General features: G+C 47.2%; 1 protein-coding gene across 1 annotated transcript in view; it reads right to left on the bottom strand.

The window, feature by feature from the left end:
- Positions 1-24,460, bottom strand: part of LOC148436086 (general transcription factor 3C polypeptide 2-like) — a gene marked incomplete at its 3' end in the record, with an annotated part of 85,897 nt that extends 61,437 nt beyond the window's left edge. Inside the window, exons 1-8 of the mRNA XM_088465354.1 lie at positions 24,290-24,460; positions 20,618-20,949; positions 19,624-19,957; positions 12,632-12,908; positions 9,667-9,761; positions 4,508-4,585; positions 2,484-2,582; positions 2,111-2,338 (exon numbers count right to left, since the gene is read on the bottom strand). Coding sequence (XP_088321480.1) covers positions 2,111-2,338; positions 2,484-2,582; positions 4,508-4,585; positions 9,667-9,761; positions 12,632-12,908; positions 19,624-19,957; positions 20,618-20,906 — 1,400 coding nt within the window. The remainder of the gene's footprint in view (positions 1-2,110; positions 2,339-2,483; positions 2,583-4,507; positions 4,586-9,666; positions 9,762-12,631; positions 12,909-19,623; positions 19,958-20,617; positions 20,950-24,289) is intronic.
- Between the last annotated feature and the right edge of the window lie 350 nt (positions 24,461-24,810).

Genomic DNA, 24,810 nt, shown 5'->3' with positions numbered 1-24,810 from the left:
TTACTACAACAGTGCAGTGATTGGGGGATGGGAGCTACTACTACTACAGTGCCGTGATTGGGGGATGTAAGCTACTATTACTACAACAGTGCAGTGATTGGGGGATGGGAGCTACTATTACTACTACTACAGTGCAGTGATTGGGGGATGTGAGCTACTACTACTACTACAACAGTGCAGTGATTGGGGGATGTGAGCTACTACTACTACAACAGTGCAGTGATTGGGGGATGGGAGCTACTACTACAACAGTGCAGTGATTGGGGGATGGGAGCTACTACTACAACAGTGCAGTGATTGGGGGATGTGAGCTACTACTACTACTACAACAGTGCAGTGATTGGGGGATGTGAGCTACTACTACAACAGTGCAGTGATTGGGGGATGTGAGCTACTACTACTACAACAGTGCAGTGATTGGGGGATGTGAGCTACTACTACTACAACAGTGCAGTGATTGGGGGATGGGAGCTACTACTACAACAGTGCAGTGATTGGGGGATGGGAGCTACTACTACTACTACAACAGTGCAGTGATTGGGGGATGTGAGCTACTACTACTACTACAACAGTGCAGTGATTGGGGGATGTGAGCTACTACTACAACAGTGCAGTGATTGGGGGATGTAAGCTACTATTACTACAACAGTGCAGTGATTGGGGGATGGGAGCTACTATTACTACTACTACAGTGCAGTGATTGGGGGATGTGACCTACTACTACTACTACAACAGTGCAGTGATTGGGGGATGTGAGCTACTACTACTACAACAGTGCAGTGATTGGGGGATGGGAGCTACTACTACAACAGTGCAGTGATTGGGGGATGGGAGCTACTACTACTACTACAACAGTGCAGTGATTGGGGGATGTGAGCTACTACTACTACTACAACAGTGCAGTGATTGGGGGATGTGAGCTACTACTACAACAGTGCAGTGATTGGGGGATGGGAGCTACTACTACTACAATAGTGCAGTGATTGGGGGATGTGAGCTACTACTACAACAGTGCAGTGATTGGGGGATGTGAGCTACTACTACTACTACTACTACAACAGTGCAGTGATTGGAGGATGTGAGCTACTACTACAACAGTGCAGTGATTGGGGGATGGGAGCTACTACTACTGCAATAGTGCAGTGATTGGGGGATGTGAGCTACTACTACAACAGTGCAGTGATTGGGGGATGTGAGCTACTACTACTACTACTACAACAGTGCAGTGATTGGGGGATGTGAGCTACTACTAATACAGTGCAGTGATTGGGGGATGTGAGCTACTACTACTACTACTACAACAGTGCAGTGATTGGAGGATGTGAGCTACTACTACAACAGTGCAGTGATTGGGGGATGGGAGCTACTACTACTACAACAGTGCAGTGATTGGAGGATGTGAGCTACTACTACAACAGTGCAGTGATTGGGGGATGGGAGCTACTACTACTACAACAGTGCAGTGATTGGAGGATGTGAGCTACTACTACAACAGTGCAGTGATTGGGGGATGGGAGCTACTACTACTGCAACAGTGCAGTGATTGGGGGATGTGAGCTACTACTACAACAGTGCAGTGATTGGGGGTTGTGAGCTACTACTACAACAGTGCAGTGATTGGGGGATGTGAGCTACTACTACTACAACAGTGCAGTGATTGGGGGATGTGAGCTACTACTACAACAGTGCAGTGATTGGGGGATGGGAGCTACTACTACAACAATGCAGTGATTGGGGGATGGGAGCTACTACTACAACAATGCAGTGATTGGGGGATGGGAGCTACTACTACAACAGTGCAGTGATTGGGGGATGGGAGCTACTACTACAACAGTGCAGTGATTGGGGGATGGGAGCTACTACTACAACAGTGCAGTGATTGGGGGATGTGAGCTACTACTACAGTACAGCGATTGGGGGATGTGAGCTACTACTACTACTACACCTATGAGGTGTCTCCTGTCAGAAAGGGTCTTTAGGAAAGCGAAAGCTTCTCTGGAGAATTTCGGCAACACAGGAAGGATAGACCCAAGGGAACAGACCCTCTAACACGTTATCGGCCCAGCTTGCCGACACAGATAAAATCAGGTTTAACCCAATAACTACTGACCCTGTCTCCAAGCCCACGGGCCCCAGGCTCCACAACTGTAGGAGAGCCGGTCCGCTGTGTGTCACGTCTAGCCTGTGCCGGTCATCCATACCCCGATGGCAATACAGTGCCACGTACTGGCAGGACCCAGAACCTCCCAAAGTCGGGCACCACTCCAGGGACCAGAGGGGGCCCCCAACGAAGAAAGTGACATCCCAGCGCTCAGGGTGAGGAGGCAGAGACTGGAACCTAGAGAGAGATGAGAGAGTTAGTGTCACACAGACACACACAGACACAGGTTATGCAGGATGGCACAGGAACAATGTAACCTCAGTGTGGTGATCATGCAGATTCCACAGGTCACACACAGGTGGCGACACTGAGCAATGCCCACCTATTAAGCACACACGGTCCTGGGTCTTCCCTAACCCCTTCTCTTCTGATGGAGAACGGAGGAGAGGCGGTCTCTAGGGGAAGATACATTTCAGCCTCCCTGCAGAGGAGATTAACACATATGTGACATACATCTCACATGTCAAACTACACGGAAATAACGCTAATATACTACATATGTATAGCAAGTTAGTCACACATGTACATAGGATGTGTGTGTGATACAGACTCTCTCCTATATTATCAGACATGTACATAGGATGTGTGTGATACAGTCTCTCTCCTATATTATCAGACATGTACATAGGATGTGTGTGATACAGTCTCTCTCCTATATTATCAGACATGTACATAGGATGTGTGTGATACAGTCTCTCTCCTATATTATCAGACATGTACATAGGATGTGTGTGATACAGTCTCTCTCCTATATTATCAGACATGTACATAGGATGTGTGTGATACAGTCTCTCTCCTATATCATCAGACATGTACATAGGATGTGTGTGATAGTCTCTCCTATATTATCAGACATGTACATAGGATGTGTGTGTGATACAGTCTCTCTCCTATATTATCAGACATGTACATAGGATGTGTGTGATACAGTCTCTCCTATATTATCAGACATGTACATAGGATGTGTGTGATACAGACTCTCTCCTATATTATCAGACATGTACATAGGATGTGTGTGATACAGTCTCTCTCCTATATTATCAGACATGTACATAGGATGTGTGTGTGATACAGTCTCTCTCCTATATTATCAGACATGTACATAGGATGTGTGTGTGATACAGTCTCTCTCCTATATTATCAGACATGTACATAGGATGTGTGTGATACAGACTCTCTCCTATATTATCAGACATGTACATAGGATGTGTGTGATACAGTCTCTCTCCTATATTATCAGACATGTACATAGGATGTGTGTGTGATACAGACTCTCTCCTATATTATCAGACATGTACATAGGATGTGTGTGATACAGTCTCTCCTATATTATCAGACATGTACATAGGATGTGTGTGTGATACAGACTCTCTCCTATATTATCAGACATGTACATAGGATGTGTGTGATACAGTCTCTCTCCTATATTATCAGACATGTACATAGGATGTGTGTGTGTGATACAGTCTCTCTCCTATATTATCAGACATGTACATAGGATGTGTGTGTGATACAGTCTCTCTCCTATATTATCAGACATGTACATAGGATGTGTGTGATACAGTCTCTCTCCTATATTATCAGACATGTACATAGGATGTGTGTGATACAGACTCTCTCCTATATTATCAGACATGTACATAGGATGTGTGTGATACAGTCTCTCTCCTATATTATCAGACATGTACATAGGATGTGTGTGATACAGTCTCTCCTATATTATCAGACATGTACATAGGATGTGTGAGATACAGTCTCTCTCCTATATTATCAGACATGTACATAGGATGTGTGTGATACAGTCTCTCCTATATTATCAGACATGTACATAGGATGTGTGTGATACAGTCTCTCCTATATTATCAGACATGTACATAGGATGTGTGAGATACAGTCTCTCTCCTATATTATCAGACATGTACATAGGATGTGTGTGTAATACAGTCTCTCTCCTATATTATCAGACATGTACATAGGATGTGTGTGTGATACAGACTCTCTCCTATATTATCAGACATGTACATAGGATGTGTGTGATACAGTCTCTCTCCTATATTATCAGACATGTACATAGGATGTGTGTGTGATACAGTCTCTCCTATATTATCAGACATGTACATAGGATGTGTGTGATACAGTCTCTCTCCTATATTTTCAGACATGTACATAGGATGTGTGTGATACAGTCTCTCCTATATTATCAGACATGTACATAGGATGTGTGAGATACAGTCTCTCTCCTATATTATCAGACATGTACATAGGATGTGTGTGATACAGTCTCGCAGAATCATGATATAGACATTTGCCTCTTTTAATGACAATTAGAAGTCACCTGCTGCTCACCTGTCACAGAGGAAATGCCAGCTGTCTATAGAAGGGATCCAGTCAGGAAACTCCCAATCAGAGAACCAGACATCACGGCTAGACAAAGAAGATGGGATACATTAATATACTTGTACAGGATAGGAGCAGCGTCAGTACCAGACATCCTGGGTACAGAGAGGAGATGGGGGAATAGTAATACAGGGGTACAGGATAGGGGCAGCGTCAGTACCAGACATCCCGGGTACAGAGAGGAGATGGGGGAATAGTAATACAGGGGTACAGGATAGGGGCAGCGTCAGTACCAGACATCCCGGGTACAGAGAGGAGATGGGGGAATAGTAATACAGGGGTACAGCATAGGGGCAGCGTCAGTACCAGACATCCCGGGTACAGAGAGGAGATGGGGGAATAGTAATACAGGGGTACAGGATAGGAGCAGCGTCAGTACCAGACATCCCAGGTACAGAGAGGAGATGGGGGAATAGTAATACAGGGGTACAGGATAGGGGCAGCGTCAGTACCAGACATCCCGGGTACAGAGAGGAGATGGGGGAATAGTAATACAGGGGTACAGGATAGGGGCAGCGTCAGTACCAGACATCCCGGGTACAGAGAGGAGATGGGGGAATAGTAATACAGGGGTACAGGATAGGGGCAGCGTCAGTACCAGACATCCCGGGTACAGAGAGGAGATGGGGGAATAGTAATACAGGGGTACAGCATAGGGGCAGCGTCAGTAGCAGACATCCCGGGTACAGAGAGGAGATGGGGGAATAGTAATACAGGGGTACAGGATAGGAGCAGCGTCAGTACCAGACATCCCGGGTACAGAGAGGAGATGGGGGAATAGTAATACAGGGGTACAGGATAGGGGCAGCATCAGTACCAGACATCCCGGGTACAGAGAGGAGATGGGAGAATAGTAATACAGGGGTACAGGATAGGGGCAGCGTCAGTACCAGACATCCCGGGTACAGAGAGGAGATGGGGGAATAGTAATACAGGGGTACAGGATAGGGGCAGCGTCAGTACCAGACATCCCGGGTACAGAGAGGAGATGGGGGAATAGTAATACAGGGGTACAGGATAGGGGCAGCGTCAGTACCAGACATCCCGGATACAGAGAGGAGATGGGGGAATAGTAATACAGGGGTACAGGATAGGGGCAGCGTCAGTACCAGACATCCCGGGTACAGAGAGGAGATGGGGGAATAGTAATACAGGGGTACAGGATAGGGGCAGCGTCAGTACCAGACATCCCGGGTACAGAGAGGAGATGGGGGAATAGTAATACAGGGGTACAGGATAGGGGCAGAGTCAGTACCAGACATCCCGGGTACAGAGAGGAGATGGGGGAATAGTAATACAGGGGTACAGGATAGGGGCAGCGTCAGTACCAGACATCCCGGATACAGAGAGGAGATGGGGGAATAGTAATACAGGGGTACAGGATAGGGGCAGCGTCAGTACCAGACATCCCGGGTACAGAGAGGAGATGGGGGAATAGTAATACAGGGGTACAGGATAGGAGCAGCGTCAGTACCAGACATCCCGGATACAGAGAGGAGATGGGGGAATAGTAATACAGGGGTACAGGATAGGAGCAGCGTCAGTACCAGACAACCCGGATACAGAGAGGAGATGGGGGAATAGTAATACAGGGGTACAGGATAGGAGCAGCGTCAGTACCAGACATCCCGGGTACAGAGAGGAGATGGGGGAATAGTAATACAGGGGTACAGGATAGGGGCAGCGTCAGTACCAGACATCCCGGATACAGAGAGGAGATGGGGGATTAGTAATACAGGGGTACAGGATAGGGGCAGCGTCAGTACCAGACATCCCGGGTACAGAGAGGAGATGGGGGAATAGTAATACAGGGGTACAGGATAGGGGCAGCGTCAGTACCAGACATCCCGGGTACAGAGAGGAGATGGGGGAATAGTAATACAGGGGTACAGGATAGGAGCAGCGTCAGTACCAGACATCCCGGATACAGAGAGGAGATGGGGGAATAGTAATACAGGGGTACAGGATAGGAGCAGCGTCAGTACCAGACAACCCGGATACAGAGAGGAGATGGGGGAATAGTAATACAGGGGTACAGGATAGGAGCAGCGTCAGTACCAGACATCCCGGATACAGAGAGGAGATGGGGGAATAGTAATACAGGGGTACAGGATAGGAGCAGCGTCAGTACCAGACATCCCGGGTACAGAGAGGAGATGGGGGAATAGTAATACAGGGGTACAGGATAGGGGCAGCGTCAGTACCAGACATCCCGGGTACAGAGAGGAGATGGGGGAATAGTAATACAGGGGTACAGGATAGGAGCAGCGTCAGTACCAGACATCCCGGATACAGAGAGGAGATGGGGGAATAGCAATACAGGGGTACAGGATAGGGGCAGCGTCAGTACCAGACATCCCGGATACAGAGAGGAGATGGGGGATTAGTAATACAGGGGTACAGGATAGGGGCAGCGTCAGTACCAGACATCCCGGGTACAGAGAGGAGATGGGGGAATAGTAATACAGGGGTACAGGATAGGGGCAGCGTCAGTACCAGACATCCCGGGTACAGAGAGGAGATGGGAGAATAGTAATACAGGGGTACAGGATAGGAGCAGCGTCAGTACCAGACATCCCGGGTACAGAGAGGAGATGGGGGAATAGTAATACAGGGGTACAGGATAGGAGCAGCATCAGTACCAGACATCCCGGGTACAGAGAGGAGATGGGGGAATAGTAATACAGGGGTACAGGATAGGGGCAGCGTCAGTACCAGACATCCCGGGTACAGAGAGGAGATGGGGGAATAGTAATACAGGGGTACAGGATAGGAGCAGCGTCAGTACCAGACATCCCGGGTACAGAGAGGAGATGGGGGAATAGTAATACAGGGGTACAGGATAGGGGCAGCGTCAGTACCAGACATCCCGGGTACAGAGAGGAGATGGGGGAATAGTAATACAGGGGTACAGGATAGGGGCAGCATCAGTACCAGACATCCCGGATACAGAGAGGAGATGGGGGAATAGTAATACAGGGGTACAGGATAGGAGCAGCGTCAGTACCAGACAACCCGGATACAGAGAGGAGATGGGGGAATAGTAATACAGGGGTACAGGATAGGAGCAGCGTCAGTACCAGACATCCCGGGTACAGAGAGGAGATGGGGGAATAGTAATACAGGGGTACAGGATAGGGGCAGCGTCAGTACCAGACATCCCGGATACAGAGAGGAGATGGGGGATTAGTAATACAGGGGTACAGGATAGGGGCAGCGTCAGTACCAGACATCCCGGGTACAGAGAGGAGATGGGGGAATAGTAATACAGGGGTACAGGATAGGGGCAGCGTCAGTACCAGACATCCCGGGTACAGAGAGGAGATGGGGGAATAGTAATACAGGGGTACAGGATAGGAGCAGCGTCAGTACCAGACATCCCGGATACAGAGAGGAGATGGGGGAATAGTAATACAGGGGTACAGGATAGGAGCAGCGTCAGTACCAGACAACCCGGATACAGAGAGGAGATGGGGGAATAGTAATACAGGGGTACAGGATAGGAGCAGCGTCAGTACCAGACATCCCGGATACAGAGAGGAGATGGGGGAATAGTAATACAGGGGTACAGGATAGGAGCAGCGTCAGTACCAGACATCCCGGGTACAGAGAGGAGATGGGGGAATAGTAATACAGGGGTACAGGATAGGGGCAGTGTCAGTACCAGACATCCCGGGTACAGAGAGGAGATGGGGGAATAGTAATACAGGGGTACAGGATAGGAGCAGCGTCAGTACCAGACATCCCGGATACAGAGAGGAGATGGGGGAATAGCAATACAGGGGTACAGGATAGGGGCAGCGTCAGTACCAGACATCCCGGATACAGAGAGGAGATGGGGGATTAGTAATACAGGGGTACAGGATAGGGGCAGCGTCAGTACCAGACATCCCGGGTACAGAGAGGAGATGGGGGAATAGTAATACAGGGGTACAGGATAGGGGCAGCGTCAGTACCAGACATCCCGGGTACAGAGAGGAGATGGGAGAATAGTAATACAGGGGTACAGGATAGGAGCAGCGTCAGTACCAGACATCCCGGGTACAGAGAGGAGATGGGGGAATAGTAATACAGGGGTACAGGATAGGAGCAGCATCAGTACCAGACATCCCGGGTACAGAGAGGAGATGGGGGAATAGTAATACAGGGGTACAGGATAGGGGCAGCGTCAGTACCAGACATCCCGGGTACAGAGAGGAGATGGGGGAATAGTAATACAGGGGTACAGGATAGGAGCAGCGTCAGTACCAGACATCCCGGGTACAGAGAGGAGATGGGGGAATAGTAATACAGGGGTACAGGATAGGGGCAGCGTCAGTACCAGACATCCCGGGTACAGAGAGGAGATGGGGGAATAGTAATACAGGGGTACAGGATAGGGGCAGCGTCAGTACCAGACATCCCGGGTACAGAGAGGAGATGGGAGAATAGTAATACAGGGGTACAGGATAGGAGCAGCGTCAGTACCAGACATCCCGGGTACAGAGAGGAGATGGGGGAATAGTAATACAGGGGTACAGGATAGGAGCAGCGTCAGTACCAGACATCCCGGGTACAGAGAGGAGATGGGGGAATAGTAATACAGGGGTACAGGATAGGAGCAGCATCAGTACCAGACATCCCGGGTACAGAGAGGAGATGGGGGAATAGTAATACAGGGGTACAGGATAGGGGCAGCGTCAGTACCAGACATCCCGGGTACAGAGAGGAGATGGGAGAATAGTAATACAGGGGTACAGGATAGGGGCAGCGTCAGTACCAGACATCCCGGGTACAGAGAGGAGATGGGAGAATAGTAATACAGGGGTACAGGATAGGGGCAGCATCAGTACCAGACATCCCGGGTACAGAGAGGAGATGGGGGAATAGTAATACAGGGGTACAGGATAGGAGCAGCGTCAGTACCAGACATCCCGGGTACAGAGAGGAGATGGGGGAATAGTAATACAGGGGTACAGGATAGGAGCAGCATCAGTACCAGACATCCCGGGTACAGAGAGGAGATGGGGGAATAGTAATACAGGGGTACAGGATAGGGGCAGCGTCAGAAAATCAGATTATATATATATATATATATCCTATGGTGACCTGAGGGAGAGATCTCTTACTAGTCCTGGGTGATTTGCGCAGAAGCCCAGACAGGCGCCATGATGGAATTGGGAAATCCGTTCCCAGCACACCCTCTGATCAGCGGTGGGGCTTTCTGAGGAATGAAAGGAAATAATTCATGGTCAGGGATCATTACCAGCACAGTAGGTATATACACCCCCCTATTAGGCACGTCATCACGCTAATCCTTTACTACCGGGCCGGATCCCATAGTTACTGTGTATATAACGTGAGCCCAGGACCACAGCAGTCCTCACCAAGCTAAGGATGTGGGGGTGTTATCAGCGCGATAGGCGGGTGACACAGCTACGTACAACACAATGGCTGCACATATATATGTATATACCCATCTTATTATACACAATAGGCCGTATAATGCTGACTGTGCTCAATACAGGCTGTACTACACACTGTCAGGGCATGTACGAGATTGGGGCAATAGGGGCAAATCCGGAGAAAGAGGTAAGTAACCAGCAAAGGGGCGCTGCAGCAGCTACACACACCACAGACACGTAAGTGCCACCATTATCACAGGGTCAGCAATAATGAGCACAAGCAATGGCAGTGTGATCAGTGAGGGAAAGGGCATGTAATGCCAGCTGCTGGGATGCCTCCTGTCAGAATACAGAGAGCGGCATCCCGATGGTTGGTAACCCGACAGGGGTCGGTTAAGTATACATACCCTACCCCCTCTAACCTTACCCCTCCACAGCCAGCACCCTAACCCTCTGCATTAGCTCCTGAACCTAATCACCCCCCCTAGTGCCTAACCCTAACCCTCCCCCCCTAGTGCCTAACCCTAACCCCCCCCCAGTGGTGCCTAACCCTAACCCCCCCCCAGTGGTGCCTAACCCTAACCCCCCCCCCCAGTGGTGCCTAACCCTAACCCCCCCCCCCCTAGTACCTAACCCTCCCCCCTTAGTGCCTAACCCTAAACTTTTAGTGCCTAACCTTCCCCCCAGTGGTGCCTAACCCAAACCCCCTGGTGCTTAACCCTAACCCTCCTCCCCTAGGCCTAACCCTAACCCTCCTCCCCTAGGTCTAACCCTAACCCTCCTCCCCTAGGCCTAACCCTAACCCTCCTCCCCTAGGCCTAACCCTAACCCTCCTCCCCTAGGCCTAACCCTAACCCCTTAGTGCCTAACCCTAACCCTCCCCCCCTTAATGCCTAACCCTAAGCATCCCCCCCTTAGTGCCTAAACCTAACCCTCCTCCCTAGTGCCTAACCCTAAACTTTTAGTGCCTATCCCTCCCCCCCTTAGGGCCTAACCCTAGCCCTCCCCCCCTTAGGGCCTAACCCTAGCCCTCCCCCCCTTAGGGCCTAACCCTAGCCCTCCCCCCCTTAGGGCCTAACCCTAGCCCTCCCCCCCTTAGGGCCTAACCCTAGCCCTCCCCCCCTTAGGGCCTAACCCTAGCCCTCCCCCCCTTAGGGCCTAACCCTAGCCCTCCCCCCCTTAGGGCCTAACCCTAGCCCTCCCCCCCTTAGGGCCTAACCCTAGCCCTCCCCCCCTTAGGGCCTAACCCTAGCCCTCCCCCCCTTAGGGCCTAACCCTAACCCCCCCCCCCCCCCTTAGGGCCTAACCCTAGCCCTCCCCCCTTAGGGCCTAACCCTAGCCCCCTTTCCCCAGACATACCTCGTTCGGGCATCCGTCCGTCTGTATTCCGGAGTCAGGAATAAGATAGGCGTCGGTATTTCAACGCTCATCTTAACTCCCATGTCGGGATATCAGCGTCGGCATTGAGGTCGTCAGCTGACTACATCCCATCAGTGAGTTACTGATCCCTAATGACACCGCACAATGGCAAATGTCATAGTATCAGAGTCACAGGTAACGCTACATACAATCACAGTACAGCTATAGAGGTTCTAATATCTAAGTAGGTAGACACTTACACTGTGTGATCATATCAGGGGCTGCCTGGAGTATATTACAGAGCTATAACTGATCAGGGGCTGCCTTGAGTATATTACAGAGCTATAAATGACCGGGGGCTGCATGGAGCATATTCCAGAGCTATAAATGATCAGGGGCTGCCTGGAGTATATTACAGAGCTATAAATGATCAGGGGCTGCCTTGAGTATATTACAGAGCTATAAATGATCGGGGGCTGCCTGGAGTATATTACAGAGCTATAAATGATCGGGGGCTGCCTGGAGTATATTACAGAGCTATAAATGATCGGGGGCTGCCTGGAGTATATTACAGAGCTATAAATGATCGGGGGCTGCCTGGAGTATATTACAGAGCTATAAATGATCGGGGGCTGCCTGGAGTATATTACAGAGCTATAAATGACCGGGGACTGCCTGGAGTATATTACAGAGCTATAAATGACCGGGGACTGCCTGGAGTATATTACAGAGCTATAAATGACCAGGGACTGTCTGTAGTATATTACAGAGCTATAAATGACCGGGGGCTGCCTGGAGTATATCACAGAGCTAGAAATGATCGGGGGCTGCCTGGAGTATATCACAGAGCTAGAAATGATCAGGGGCTGCCTGGAGTATATTACACAGTTATGAATGACCGGGGGATGCCTGGAGTATATTACAGAGCTATAAATGACCGGGGGATGCCTGGAGTATATTACAGAACTATACATGACCGGGGACTGCCTGGAGTATATTACAGAGCTATGAATGACCGGGGGCTGCCTGGAGTATATTACAGAGCTATAAATGACCAGGAACTGCCTGGAGTATATTACAGAGCTATGAATGACCGGGGACTGTCTGTAGTATATTACAGAGTTATGAATGACCGGGGGATGCCTGGAGTATATTACAGAGCTATAAATGACCGGGGGATGCCTGGAGTATATTACAGAACTATACATGACCGGGGACTGCCTGGAGTATATTACAGAGCTATGAATGATCGAGGGAGGTGTATTGTCCATGCAGCAAGATTCGCCTCTACGTGAAGCTCGCTGAAACCCCCCATAGGGACAGGCCTCACCTCTATGGGGGTAAAGATGCTGATCCTGTGGGAGCCGAGGTCACCGTCAGACCCTTGACTTAGACAATCGTCCTCAAACGCGTCTCTCTCCTCAGTGAGAAGAGCGTCTGTAGACACCACAAAGTCATCATCATCATCATCATCACAGGTAGCAGCCTTCCTCTTCCTCCCGCTCTTCTTCGGGGTCTCCTCCGGCGCGGTCTTGGCAGGTGTGGAAGGAGAGGACAGGCCAGTAAGCGCCCAGTCATCTGCAATGCTCTGCAGGTATTTCATGGCCCTAAGGAGGTAACAGAGGGGACACAGGCAGTATGGTCATCAGCCTGATCTCTCTGCAGCACACACTACATACATACGGAGGCACATAATACACACTACATACATACGGAGGCAGCATACAGGCACATAATACACACTATATACATATGGAGGAGGCATATAGGCACATAATACACAATACATACATATGGAGGCAACATATAGGCACATAATACACACTACATACATACGGAGGCAGCATATAGGCACATAATACACACTACATACATACGGAGGCAACATATAGGCCCATAATACACAGTACATACATATGGAGGAGGCAGCATATAGGCCCATAATACACACTACATACATATGGAGGAGGCATATAGGCCCATAATACACACTACATACGGAGGTAGCATATAGGCCCATAATACACACTACATACATACGGAGGCAGCATATAGGCCCATAATACACACTACATACATACGGAGGCAGCATACAGGCACATAATACACACTACATACATATGGAGGCAGCATACAGGCACATAATACACACTACATACATATGGAGACATATAGGCACATAATACACACTACATACATATGGAGGAGACATATAGGCACATAATACACACTAGATACATATGGAGGCAGCATACAGGCACATAATACACACTACATACATATGGAGACATATAGGCACATAATACACACTACATACATATGGAGGAGACATATAGGCACATAATACACACTACATACATACGGAGGCAGCATACAGGCACATAATACACACTACATACATATGGAGGAGACATATAGGCACATAATACACACTACATACATACGGAGGCAGCATACAGGCACATAATACACACTACATACATATGGAGGAGGCAGCATATAGGTACATAATACACACTACATACATATGGAGGAGGCATATAGGCACATAATACACTACATACATATGGAGGAGACATATAGGCACATAATACACACTACATACATATGGAGGCGACATATAGGCACATAATACACACTACATACATATGGAGGCAGCATATAGGCACACAATACACACTACATACATATGGAGGAGACATATAGGCACATAATACACTACATACATACGGAGGAGGCATATAGGCACATAATACACACTACATACATACGAAGGAGGCATATAGGCACATAATACACACTACATACATATGGAGGCAGCATATAGGCACATAATACACACTACATACATATGGAGGAGACATATAGGCACATAATACACACTACATACATATGGAGGAGGCATAAAGGCACATAATACACACTACATACATATGGAGACATATAGGCACATAATACACACTACATACATATGGAGGAGACATATAGGCACATAATACACACTACATACATAGGGAGGCGGCATATAGGCACATAATACACAATACATACATATGGAGGAGACATATAGGCACATAATACACAATACATACATATGGAGGAGACATATAGGCACATAATACACACTACATACATATGGAGGAGGCAGCATATAGGCACATAATACACACTACATACATATGGAGACATATAGGCACATAATACACACTACATACATATGGAGGAGGCAGCATATAGGCACATAATACACACTACATACATATGGAAGAGACATACAGGCACATAATACACACTACATACATATGGAGGCAGCATATAGGCACATAATACACACTACATACATATGGAGGAGACATATAGGCACATAATACACACTACATACATACAGAGGCAGCATATAGGCACATAATACACACTACATACATATGGAGACATATAGGCCCATAATACACACTACATACATATGGAGACATATGGGCACATAATACACACTACATACATATGGAGGAGGCAGCATATAGGCACATAATACACACTACATACATATGGAGGAGACATATAGGCACATAATACACACTACATACATAGGGAGGCGGCATATAGGCACATAATACACAATACATACATATGGAGGAGACATATAGGCACATAATACACACTACATACATATGGAGGAGGCAGCATATAGGCACATAATACACACTACATACATATGGAAGAGACATACAGGCACATAATACACACTACATACATATGGAGGCAGCATATAGGCCCATAATACACACTACATACATATGGAGGCAGCATATAGGCCCATAATACACACTACATACATATGGAGGCAGCATATAGGCCCATAATACATACTACATACATATGGAGACATATGGGCACATAATACACACTACATACATATGGAAGAGACATACAGGCCCATAATACACACTACATACATATGGAGGCAGCATATAGGCCCATAATACACACTACATACATATGGAGGCAGCATATAGGCCCATAATACACACTACATACATATGGAGGCAGCATATAGGCCCATAATACATACTACATACATATGGAGACATATAGGCCCATAATACACACTACATACATATGGAGACATATAGGCCCATAATACACACTACATACATATGGAGACATATAGGCACATAATACACACTACATACAAATGGAGGAGGCAGCATATAGGCACATAATACACACTACATACATATGGAGGAGACATATAGGCACATAATACACACTACATACATATGGAGGAGACATATAGGCACATAATACACACTACATACATATGGAGGAGACATATAGGCACATAATACACACTACATACATATGGAGGAGGCATAAAGGCACATAATACACACTACATACATATGGAGACATATAGGCACATAATACACACTACATACATATGGAGGAGACATATAGGCACATAATACACACTACATACATACAGAGGCAGCATATAGGCACATAATACACACTACATACATATGGAGACATATAGGCCCATAATACACACTACATACATATGGAGGAGGCAGCATATAGGCACATAATACACACTACATACATATGGAAGAGACATACAGGCCCATAATACACACTACATACATATGGAGGCAGCATATAGGCCCATAATACACACTACATACATACGGAGGCAGCATATAGGCACATAATACACACTACATACATACGGAGGCAGCATATAGGCACATAATACACACTACATACATACGGAGGAGACATATAGGCCCATAATACACACTACATACAAATGGAGGCAGCATATAGGCCCATAATACACACTACATACATATGGAGGCAGCATATAGGCCCATAATACACACTACATACATATGGAGGCAGCATATAGGCCCATAATACACACTACATACATATGGAGGCAGCATATAGGCCCATAATACACACTACATACATATGGAGGCAGCATATAGGCACATAATACACACTACATACATATGAAGGAGACATATGGACACAATACACACTACATACATATGGAGGCAGCATATAGGCACATAATACACACTACATACATATGGAGGAGACATATAGGCACATAATACACACTACATACATACGAAGGAGGCATATAGGCACATAATACACACTACATACATATGGAGGCAGCATATAGGCACATAATACACACTACATACATATGAAGGAGACATATGGACACAATACACACTACATACATATGGAGGCAGCATATAGGCCCATAATACACACTACATACATATGGAGGAGACATATAGGCACATAATACACACTACATACATACGAAGGAGGCATATAGGCACATAATACACACTACATACATATGGAGGAGGCATAAAGGCACATAATACACACTACATACATATGGAGGAGGCATAAAGGCACATAATACACACTACATACATATGGAGGAGACATATAGGCACATAATACACACTACATACATACGAAGGAGGCATATAGGCACATAATACACACTACATACATATGGAGGAGGCATAAAGGCACATAATACACACTACATACATATGGAGGAGACATATAGGCACATAATACACACTACATACATATGGAGGAGGCATAAAGGCACATAATACACACTACATACATATGGAGACATATAGGCACATAATACACACTACATACATATGGAGGAGGCAGCATATAGGCACATAATACACACTACATACATATGGAAGAGACATACAGGCACATAATACACACTACATACATATGGAGGCAGCATATAGGCCCATAATACACACTACATACATATGGAGGCAGCATATAGGCCCATAATACACACTACATACATATGGAGGCAGCATATAGGCACAAGAGAACAGAGTTACCCGGCGCAGACCTTTAGGGTTCTCCCATTGGCCGAAGCTAATCACACATATTAGGGAGGCTTACAACGTCGCACACACACAATGTAACAGCCGTGGTGACTAATGCTGTATTGTTCCCTTATTTTGTATAATATAGCGGGGGATGCCCATGGGCTGTACACACACACAGCATCTATACGAGGCAAAGGGATAGGTGTCCTACACAGGCACATCACTCACCAGCTGCACCCCTGTCCTTATTGGGTATAATACAGCGGGGGATGCCCATGGCCTGTACACACAGCATCTATACGAGGCAAAGGGATAGGTGTCCTACACAGGCACATCACTCACCAGCTGCACTCCTGTCCTTATTGGGAACAATACAGCAGGGGGTGCCCAGGGACTGTACACACACAGCATCTATACGAGGCAAAGGGATAGGTGTCCTACACAGGCACATCACTCACCAGCTGCACTCCTGTCCTTATTGGGTATAATACAGCGGGGGATGCCCATGGCCTGTACACACAGCATCTATACGAGGCAAAGGGATAGGTGTCCTACACAGGCACATCACTCACCAGCTGCACCCCTGTCCTTATTGGGTATAATACAGCGGGGGGTGCCCATAGCCTGTACACACAGCATCTATACGAGGCAAAGGGATAGGTGTCCTACACAGGCACATCACTCACCAGCTGCACTCCTGTCCTTATTGGGAACAATACAGCGGGGGGTGCCCATGGCCTGTACACACACAGCATCTATACGAGGCAAAGGGATAGGTGTCCTACACAGGCACATCTCTCACCAGCTGCACTCCTGTCCTTATTGGGAACAATACAGCGGGGGGTGCCCATGGCCTGCACGCACAGCATCTATACGAGGCAAAGGGATAGGTGTCCTACACAGGCACATCACTCACCAGCTGCACTCCTGTCCTTATTGGGTATAATACAGCAGGGGGTGCCCATGGCCTGTACACACACAGCATCTATACGAGGCAAAGGGATAGGTGTCCTACACAGGCACATCACTCACCAGCTGCACTCCTGTCCTTATTGGGAACAATACAGCGGGGGGTGCCCAGGGACTGTACACACACAGCATCTATACGAGGCAAAGGGATAGGTGTCCTACACAGGCACATCACTCACCAGCTGCACTCCTGTCCTTATTGGGTATAATAGAGCGGGGGATGCCCATGGCCTGTACACACAGCATCTATACGAGGCAAAGGGATAGGTGTCCTACACAGGCACATCACTCACCAGCTGCACTCCGGTCCTTATTGGGAACAATACAGCGGGGGATGCCCATGGCCTGCACACACAGCATCTATACGAGGCAAAGGGATAGGTGTCCTACACAGGCACATCACTCACCAGCTGCACTCCTGTCCTTATTGGGAACAATACAGCGGGGGGTGCCCATGGCCTGTACACACAGCATCTATACGAGGCAAAGGGATAGGTGTCCTACACAGGCACATCTCTCACCAGCTGCACTCCTGTCCTTATTGGGTATAATACAGCGGGGGGTGCCCATGGCCTGTACACACACAGCATCTATACGAGGCAAAGGGATAGGTGTCCTACACAGGCACATCTCTCACCAGCTGCACTCCTGTCCTTATTGGGAACAATACAGCGGGGGGTGCCCATGGCCTGCACGCACAGCATCTATACGAGGCAAAGGGATAGGTGTCCTACACAGGCACATCACTCACCAGCTGCACTCCTGTCCTTATTGGGTATAATACAGCGGGGGATGCCCATGGCCTGTACACACAGCATCTATACGAGGCAAAGGGATAGGTGTCCTACACAGGCACATCACTCACCAGCTGCACTACGGTCCTTATTGGGAACAATACAGCGGGGGATGCCCATGGCCTGTACACACACAGCATCTATACGAGGCAAAGGGATAGGTGTCCTACACAGGCACATCACTCACCAGCTGCACTCCTGTCCTTATTGGGTATAATAGAGCGGGGGATGCCCATGGCCTGTACACACAGCATCTATACGAGGCAAAGGGATAGGTGTCCTACACAGGCACATCACTCACCAGCTGCACTCCGGTCCTTATTGGGAACAATACAGCGGGGGATGCCCATGGCCTGTACACACACAGCATCTATACGAGGCAAAGGGATAGGTGTCCTACACAGGCACATCTCTCACCAGCTGCACCCCTGTCCTTATTGGGAACAATACAGCGGGGGATGCCCATGGCCTGCACACACAGCATCTATACGAGGCAAAGGGATAGGTGTCCTACACAGGCACATCACTCACCAGCTGCACTCCTGTCCTTATTGGGAACAATACAGCGGGGGGTGCCCATGGCCTGTACACACAGTATGTCTGCTCGGCGACATCTGTGAGGTGCCAGACAGTGAGAGTCGCCCGACGCCTGGACCACTTACATTTTAGCTGCCCGTCGCCTCGGTCGTCCACTCTGCGTTAGCTCTGTCTCTGTCTCCTCAGGGATGGACTCTATGGTATCCTCAGGGGACTCCTGCGCCATCCTTATTAAGAGAAGCTCAGCATTGGACTTGCGGCCTCGTTTCTTTGGAACCTTGACCGGCGGTGTGAGGGGGTTATTGGCAGAGGAACCATACTCCAACAGACTGGTCAGACAAGGAGACGTGGTAACACTGTGCCCGGGGCGACCTTCGCAGCTGGTTTTGGAGGTTGGAGTTTGTAAGGCACAGATCCCATCAGTAGGTGATGACTTGTTCCCATCAACACGAGAAGAGTCTACAGGAAAAAAACCAACACAGCTGTGAGTAATGGGCACTCCGCAGAGCGATACAATGGTTATCACACACAGCTGTGAGTAATGGGCACTCCGCAGAGCGATACAATGGTTATCACAAACAGCTGTGAGTAATGGGCACTCCGCAGAGCGATACAATGGTTATCACACACAGCTGTGAGTAGTGGGCACTCCGCAGAGCGATTCAATGGTTACAACACACAGCTGTGAGTAATGGGCACTCCGCAGAGCATTTCGGTGGTTGTTCCGTTTGGACACGAATGCCCAGGATGGACACATTTGTGCGCGCACCCTCCGGAGGTGGCGAGGACAAACGTGTGAGAAATACTGGTTTTGGAAGCCCAGACTACTGTCAGGCTGCGCTAACCAGGACTTTAGACGGTTTGGCCGCTTTACGGGACTAAACACGGTCTATTTGGATTCGATAAGTACAAAAAGGAATGGGCACCCACAGTGAACATCGCCCCCGATCTCCCGTCACTTTATAGGAGAGATTGGGGCGATAACACAAAGGAATCGCCCCCATGTCGTGTATAAAAGAGCTGCCCCCTGCCGGACCCCCTGCACGGACACAGCCGGCCATCCCAGTACTCTAACTCTGCTGTGCAGACCCAGACCACTAGCTGTAGGGGGTGACTTACCCAGAGAACTCTGCCGCTCTGCATGTGCCAGCATCAAACTCTCCTGCGAGTCTGGCAGAGATAGGAGAGAGAGTTTCCTGTGGCAGCCAATGGGCTGAGCTGCGGCCCTGCCGGGGGATGACATTAGGTGCAGTCCCTTCGTTATAGGAGACACCACGGCCTCCTGCTTCCTGTCCACCATGGCCGGATAAGCGGCATTCGCTGGGGGCAGAGCACCCACCTCCTCTCTCCGCTGTACCATGACCTCGGCCGTGGCAGTCTCGCAGTTATCAGGTACAGAAAGGTCCATTAATGTCACAGACTCTCACTAAGTCCCCCGGTCATGCTGAGATCTAGGAGAGAGAATCGGGTCATCCCCAGTATGAGGAGGAAAATAAACATATACCAGTATCCAACAGCTGGGATCACACACAGTCCACACACAGGACACACACACAGTACAGGGACAGGACATACACACAGTACAGGGACAGGACATACACACAGTACAGGGACAGGACATACACACAGTACAGGGACAGGACATACACACAGTACAGGGACAGGACATACACACAGTACAGGGACAGGACATACACACAGTACAGGGACAGGACATACACACAGTACAGGGACAGTACATACACACAGTACAGGGACAGTACATACACACAGTACAGGGACAGTACATACACACAGTACAGGGACAGTACATACACACAGTACAGGGACAGTACATACACACAGTACAGGGACAGTACATACACACAGTACAGGGATAGTACATACACACAGTATAGGGATAGTACATACACACAGTATAGGGATAGTACATACACACAGTATAGGGATAGTACATACACACAGTATAGGGATAGTACATACACACAGTATAGGGATAGTACATACACACAGTATAGGGATAGTACACACACACAGTATAGGGATAGTACACACACACAGTATAGGGATAGTACACACACAGTATAGGGATAGTACACACACACAGTATAGGGATAGTACACACACACAGTATAGGGATAGTACACACACACAGTATAGGGATAGTACACACACACAGTATAGGGATAGTACACACACACAGTATAGGGATAGTACACACACACAGTATAGGGATAGTACACACACACAGTATAGGGATAGTACATACACACAGTATAGGGATAGTACATACACACAGTATAGGGATAGTACATACACACAGTATAGGGATAGTACATACACACAGTATAGGGATAGTACATACACACAGTATAGGGATAGTACATACACACAGTATAGGGATAGTACATACACACAGTATAGGGATAGTACATACACACAGTATAGGGATAGTACATACACAGTATAGGGATAGTACACACACAGTATAGGGATAGTACACACACACAGTATAGGATAGTACACACACAGTATAGGGATAGTACACACACACAGTATAGGGATAGTACACACACAGTATAGGGATAGTACACACACAGTATAGGGATAGTACATACACACAGTATAGGGATAGTACATACACACAGTATAGGGATAGTACATACACACAGTATAGGGATAGTACATACACACAGTATAGGGATAGTACATACACACAGTATAGGGATAGTACATACACACAGTATAGGGATAGTACATACACACAGTATAGGGATAGTACATACACACAGTATAGGGATAGTACATACACACAGTATAGGGATAGTACATACACAGTATAGGGATAGTACATACACAGTATAGGGATAGTACATACACACAGTATAGGGATAGTACATACACACAGTATAGGGATAGTACATACACACAGTATAGGGATAGTACATACACAGTATAGGGATAGTACATACACACAGTATAGGGATAGTACATACACACAGTATAGGGATAGTACATACACACAGTACAGGGATAGTACATACACACAGTATAGGGATAGTACATACACACAGTATAGGGATAATACATACAGTATAGGGATAGTACATACACACAGTATAGGGATAATACATACACACAGTATAGGGATAGTACATACACACAGTATAGGGATAGTACATACACAGTATAGGGATAGTACATACACAGTATAGGGATAGTACATACACACAGTATAGGGATAATACATACACACAGTATAGGGATAGTACATACACACAGTATAGGGATAGTACATACACACAGTATAGGGATAGTACATACACACAGTACAGGGATAGTACATACATACAGTATAGGATAGTACATACACACAGTATAGGGATAGTACATACACACAGTATAGGGATAGTACATACACACAGTATAGGGATAATACATACACACAGTATAGGGACAGTACATACACACAGTATAGGGATAGTACATACACACAGTATAGGGACAGTACATACACACAGTATAGGGATAGTACATACACACAGTATAGGGACAGTACATACACACAGTATAGGGATAGTACACACACACAGTATAGGGATAGTACACACACACAGTATAGGGATAATACATACACACAGTATAGGGATAGTACATACACACAGTATAGGGATAGTACACACAGTATAGGGATAGTACATACACACAGTATAGGGATAGTACATACAGTATAGGGATAATACATACATACAGTATAGGGATAGTACACACACACAGTATAGGGATAGTACATACAGTATAGGGATAGTACACACACACAGTATAGGGATAATACATACAGTATAGGGATAGTACATACACACAGTATAGGGATAGTACATACAGTATAGGGATAGTACACACACACAGTATAGGGATAATACATACAGTATAGGGATAGTACACACACACAGTATAGGGATAGTACATACAGTATAGGGATAGTACACACACACAGTATAGGGATAATACATACAGTATAGGGATAGTACACACACACAGTATAGGGATAATACATACAGTATAGGGATAGTACACACACACAGTATAGGGATAATACATACACACAGTATAGGGATAGTACACACACAGTATAGGGATAGTACACACAGTATAGGGATAGTACATACACACAGTATAGGGATAGTACATACACATAGTATAGGGATAGTACATACACACAGTATAGGGATAGTACATACACACAGTATAGGGATAGTACATACACATAGTATAGGGATAGTACATACACAGTATAGGGATAGTACATACACACAGTATAGGGATAGTACACACACACAGTATAGGGATAGTACATACACACAGTATAGGGATAGTACACACACAGTATAGGGATAGTACATACACACAGTATAGGGATAGTACATACACACAGTATAGGGATAGTACATACACACAGTATAGGGATAGTACACACAGTATAGGGATAGTACATACACACAGTATAGGGATAGTACACACAGTATAGGGATAGTACATACACACAGTATAGGGATAGTACATACACATAGTATAGGGATAGTACATACACACAGTATAGGGATAATACATACAGTATAGGGATAATACATACACACAGTATAGGGATAGTACACACACAGTATAGGGATAATACATACACACAGTATAGGGATAGTACACACACAGTATAGGGATAATACATACAGTATAGGGATAATACATACACACAGTATAGGGATAGTACACACACAGTATAGGGATAATACATACATGACTGTCTCAGGTTCCCATCACTCAGGCTCTGACGTACATTACCAGGAGACGGGCTCAGCTGGATGACGTCAGACATATACGGGGATTCTGTGTATGTGATCTCCGGGAACATGGCGATTACTAGCAATGTGTCTGCAGCACAGGGAGTAACGCCGCCATCTTACTGTAGTCGGGGAGCTACTGCCTGACATACGCATTACACACTGACCTCTTATATACAGCCTGTCCTCCAACATGCCCAAAATGCTCTGCTCCTGGGCTTCCCTCCTAATGTATGACTGCACTCACCTGTGCTGAACTAGGTCATTGATAACACAGGTGTCTGTAATCATACATTAAGTCCAGGAGCAGAGCATTGTATACCTAATGCAATGGGTCACATGGGAGGGTCTGTGTACAGTATATGAGGAAACTTTATATCTCAGTCCCGATATATGTCCCTGTATCACACTGTCCTTATATCTCACTGTCCCTGTATCACACTGTCCATATATCACACTGTCCCTGTATCACACTGT

The sequence above is a fragment of the Taudactylus pleione genome, unplaced genomic scaffold (assembly GCF_031769625.1).
Source record: "Taudactylus pleione unplaced genomic scaffold, aTauple2 ptg001966l, whole genome shotgun sequence".
Classification (NCBI taxonomy): domain Eukaryota; kingdom Metazoa; phylum Chordata; class Amphibia; order Anura; family Myobatrachidae; genus Taudactylus; species Taudactylus pleione.
This window is presented reverse-complemented; position numbering and strand designations above follow the sequence as displayed.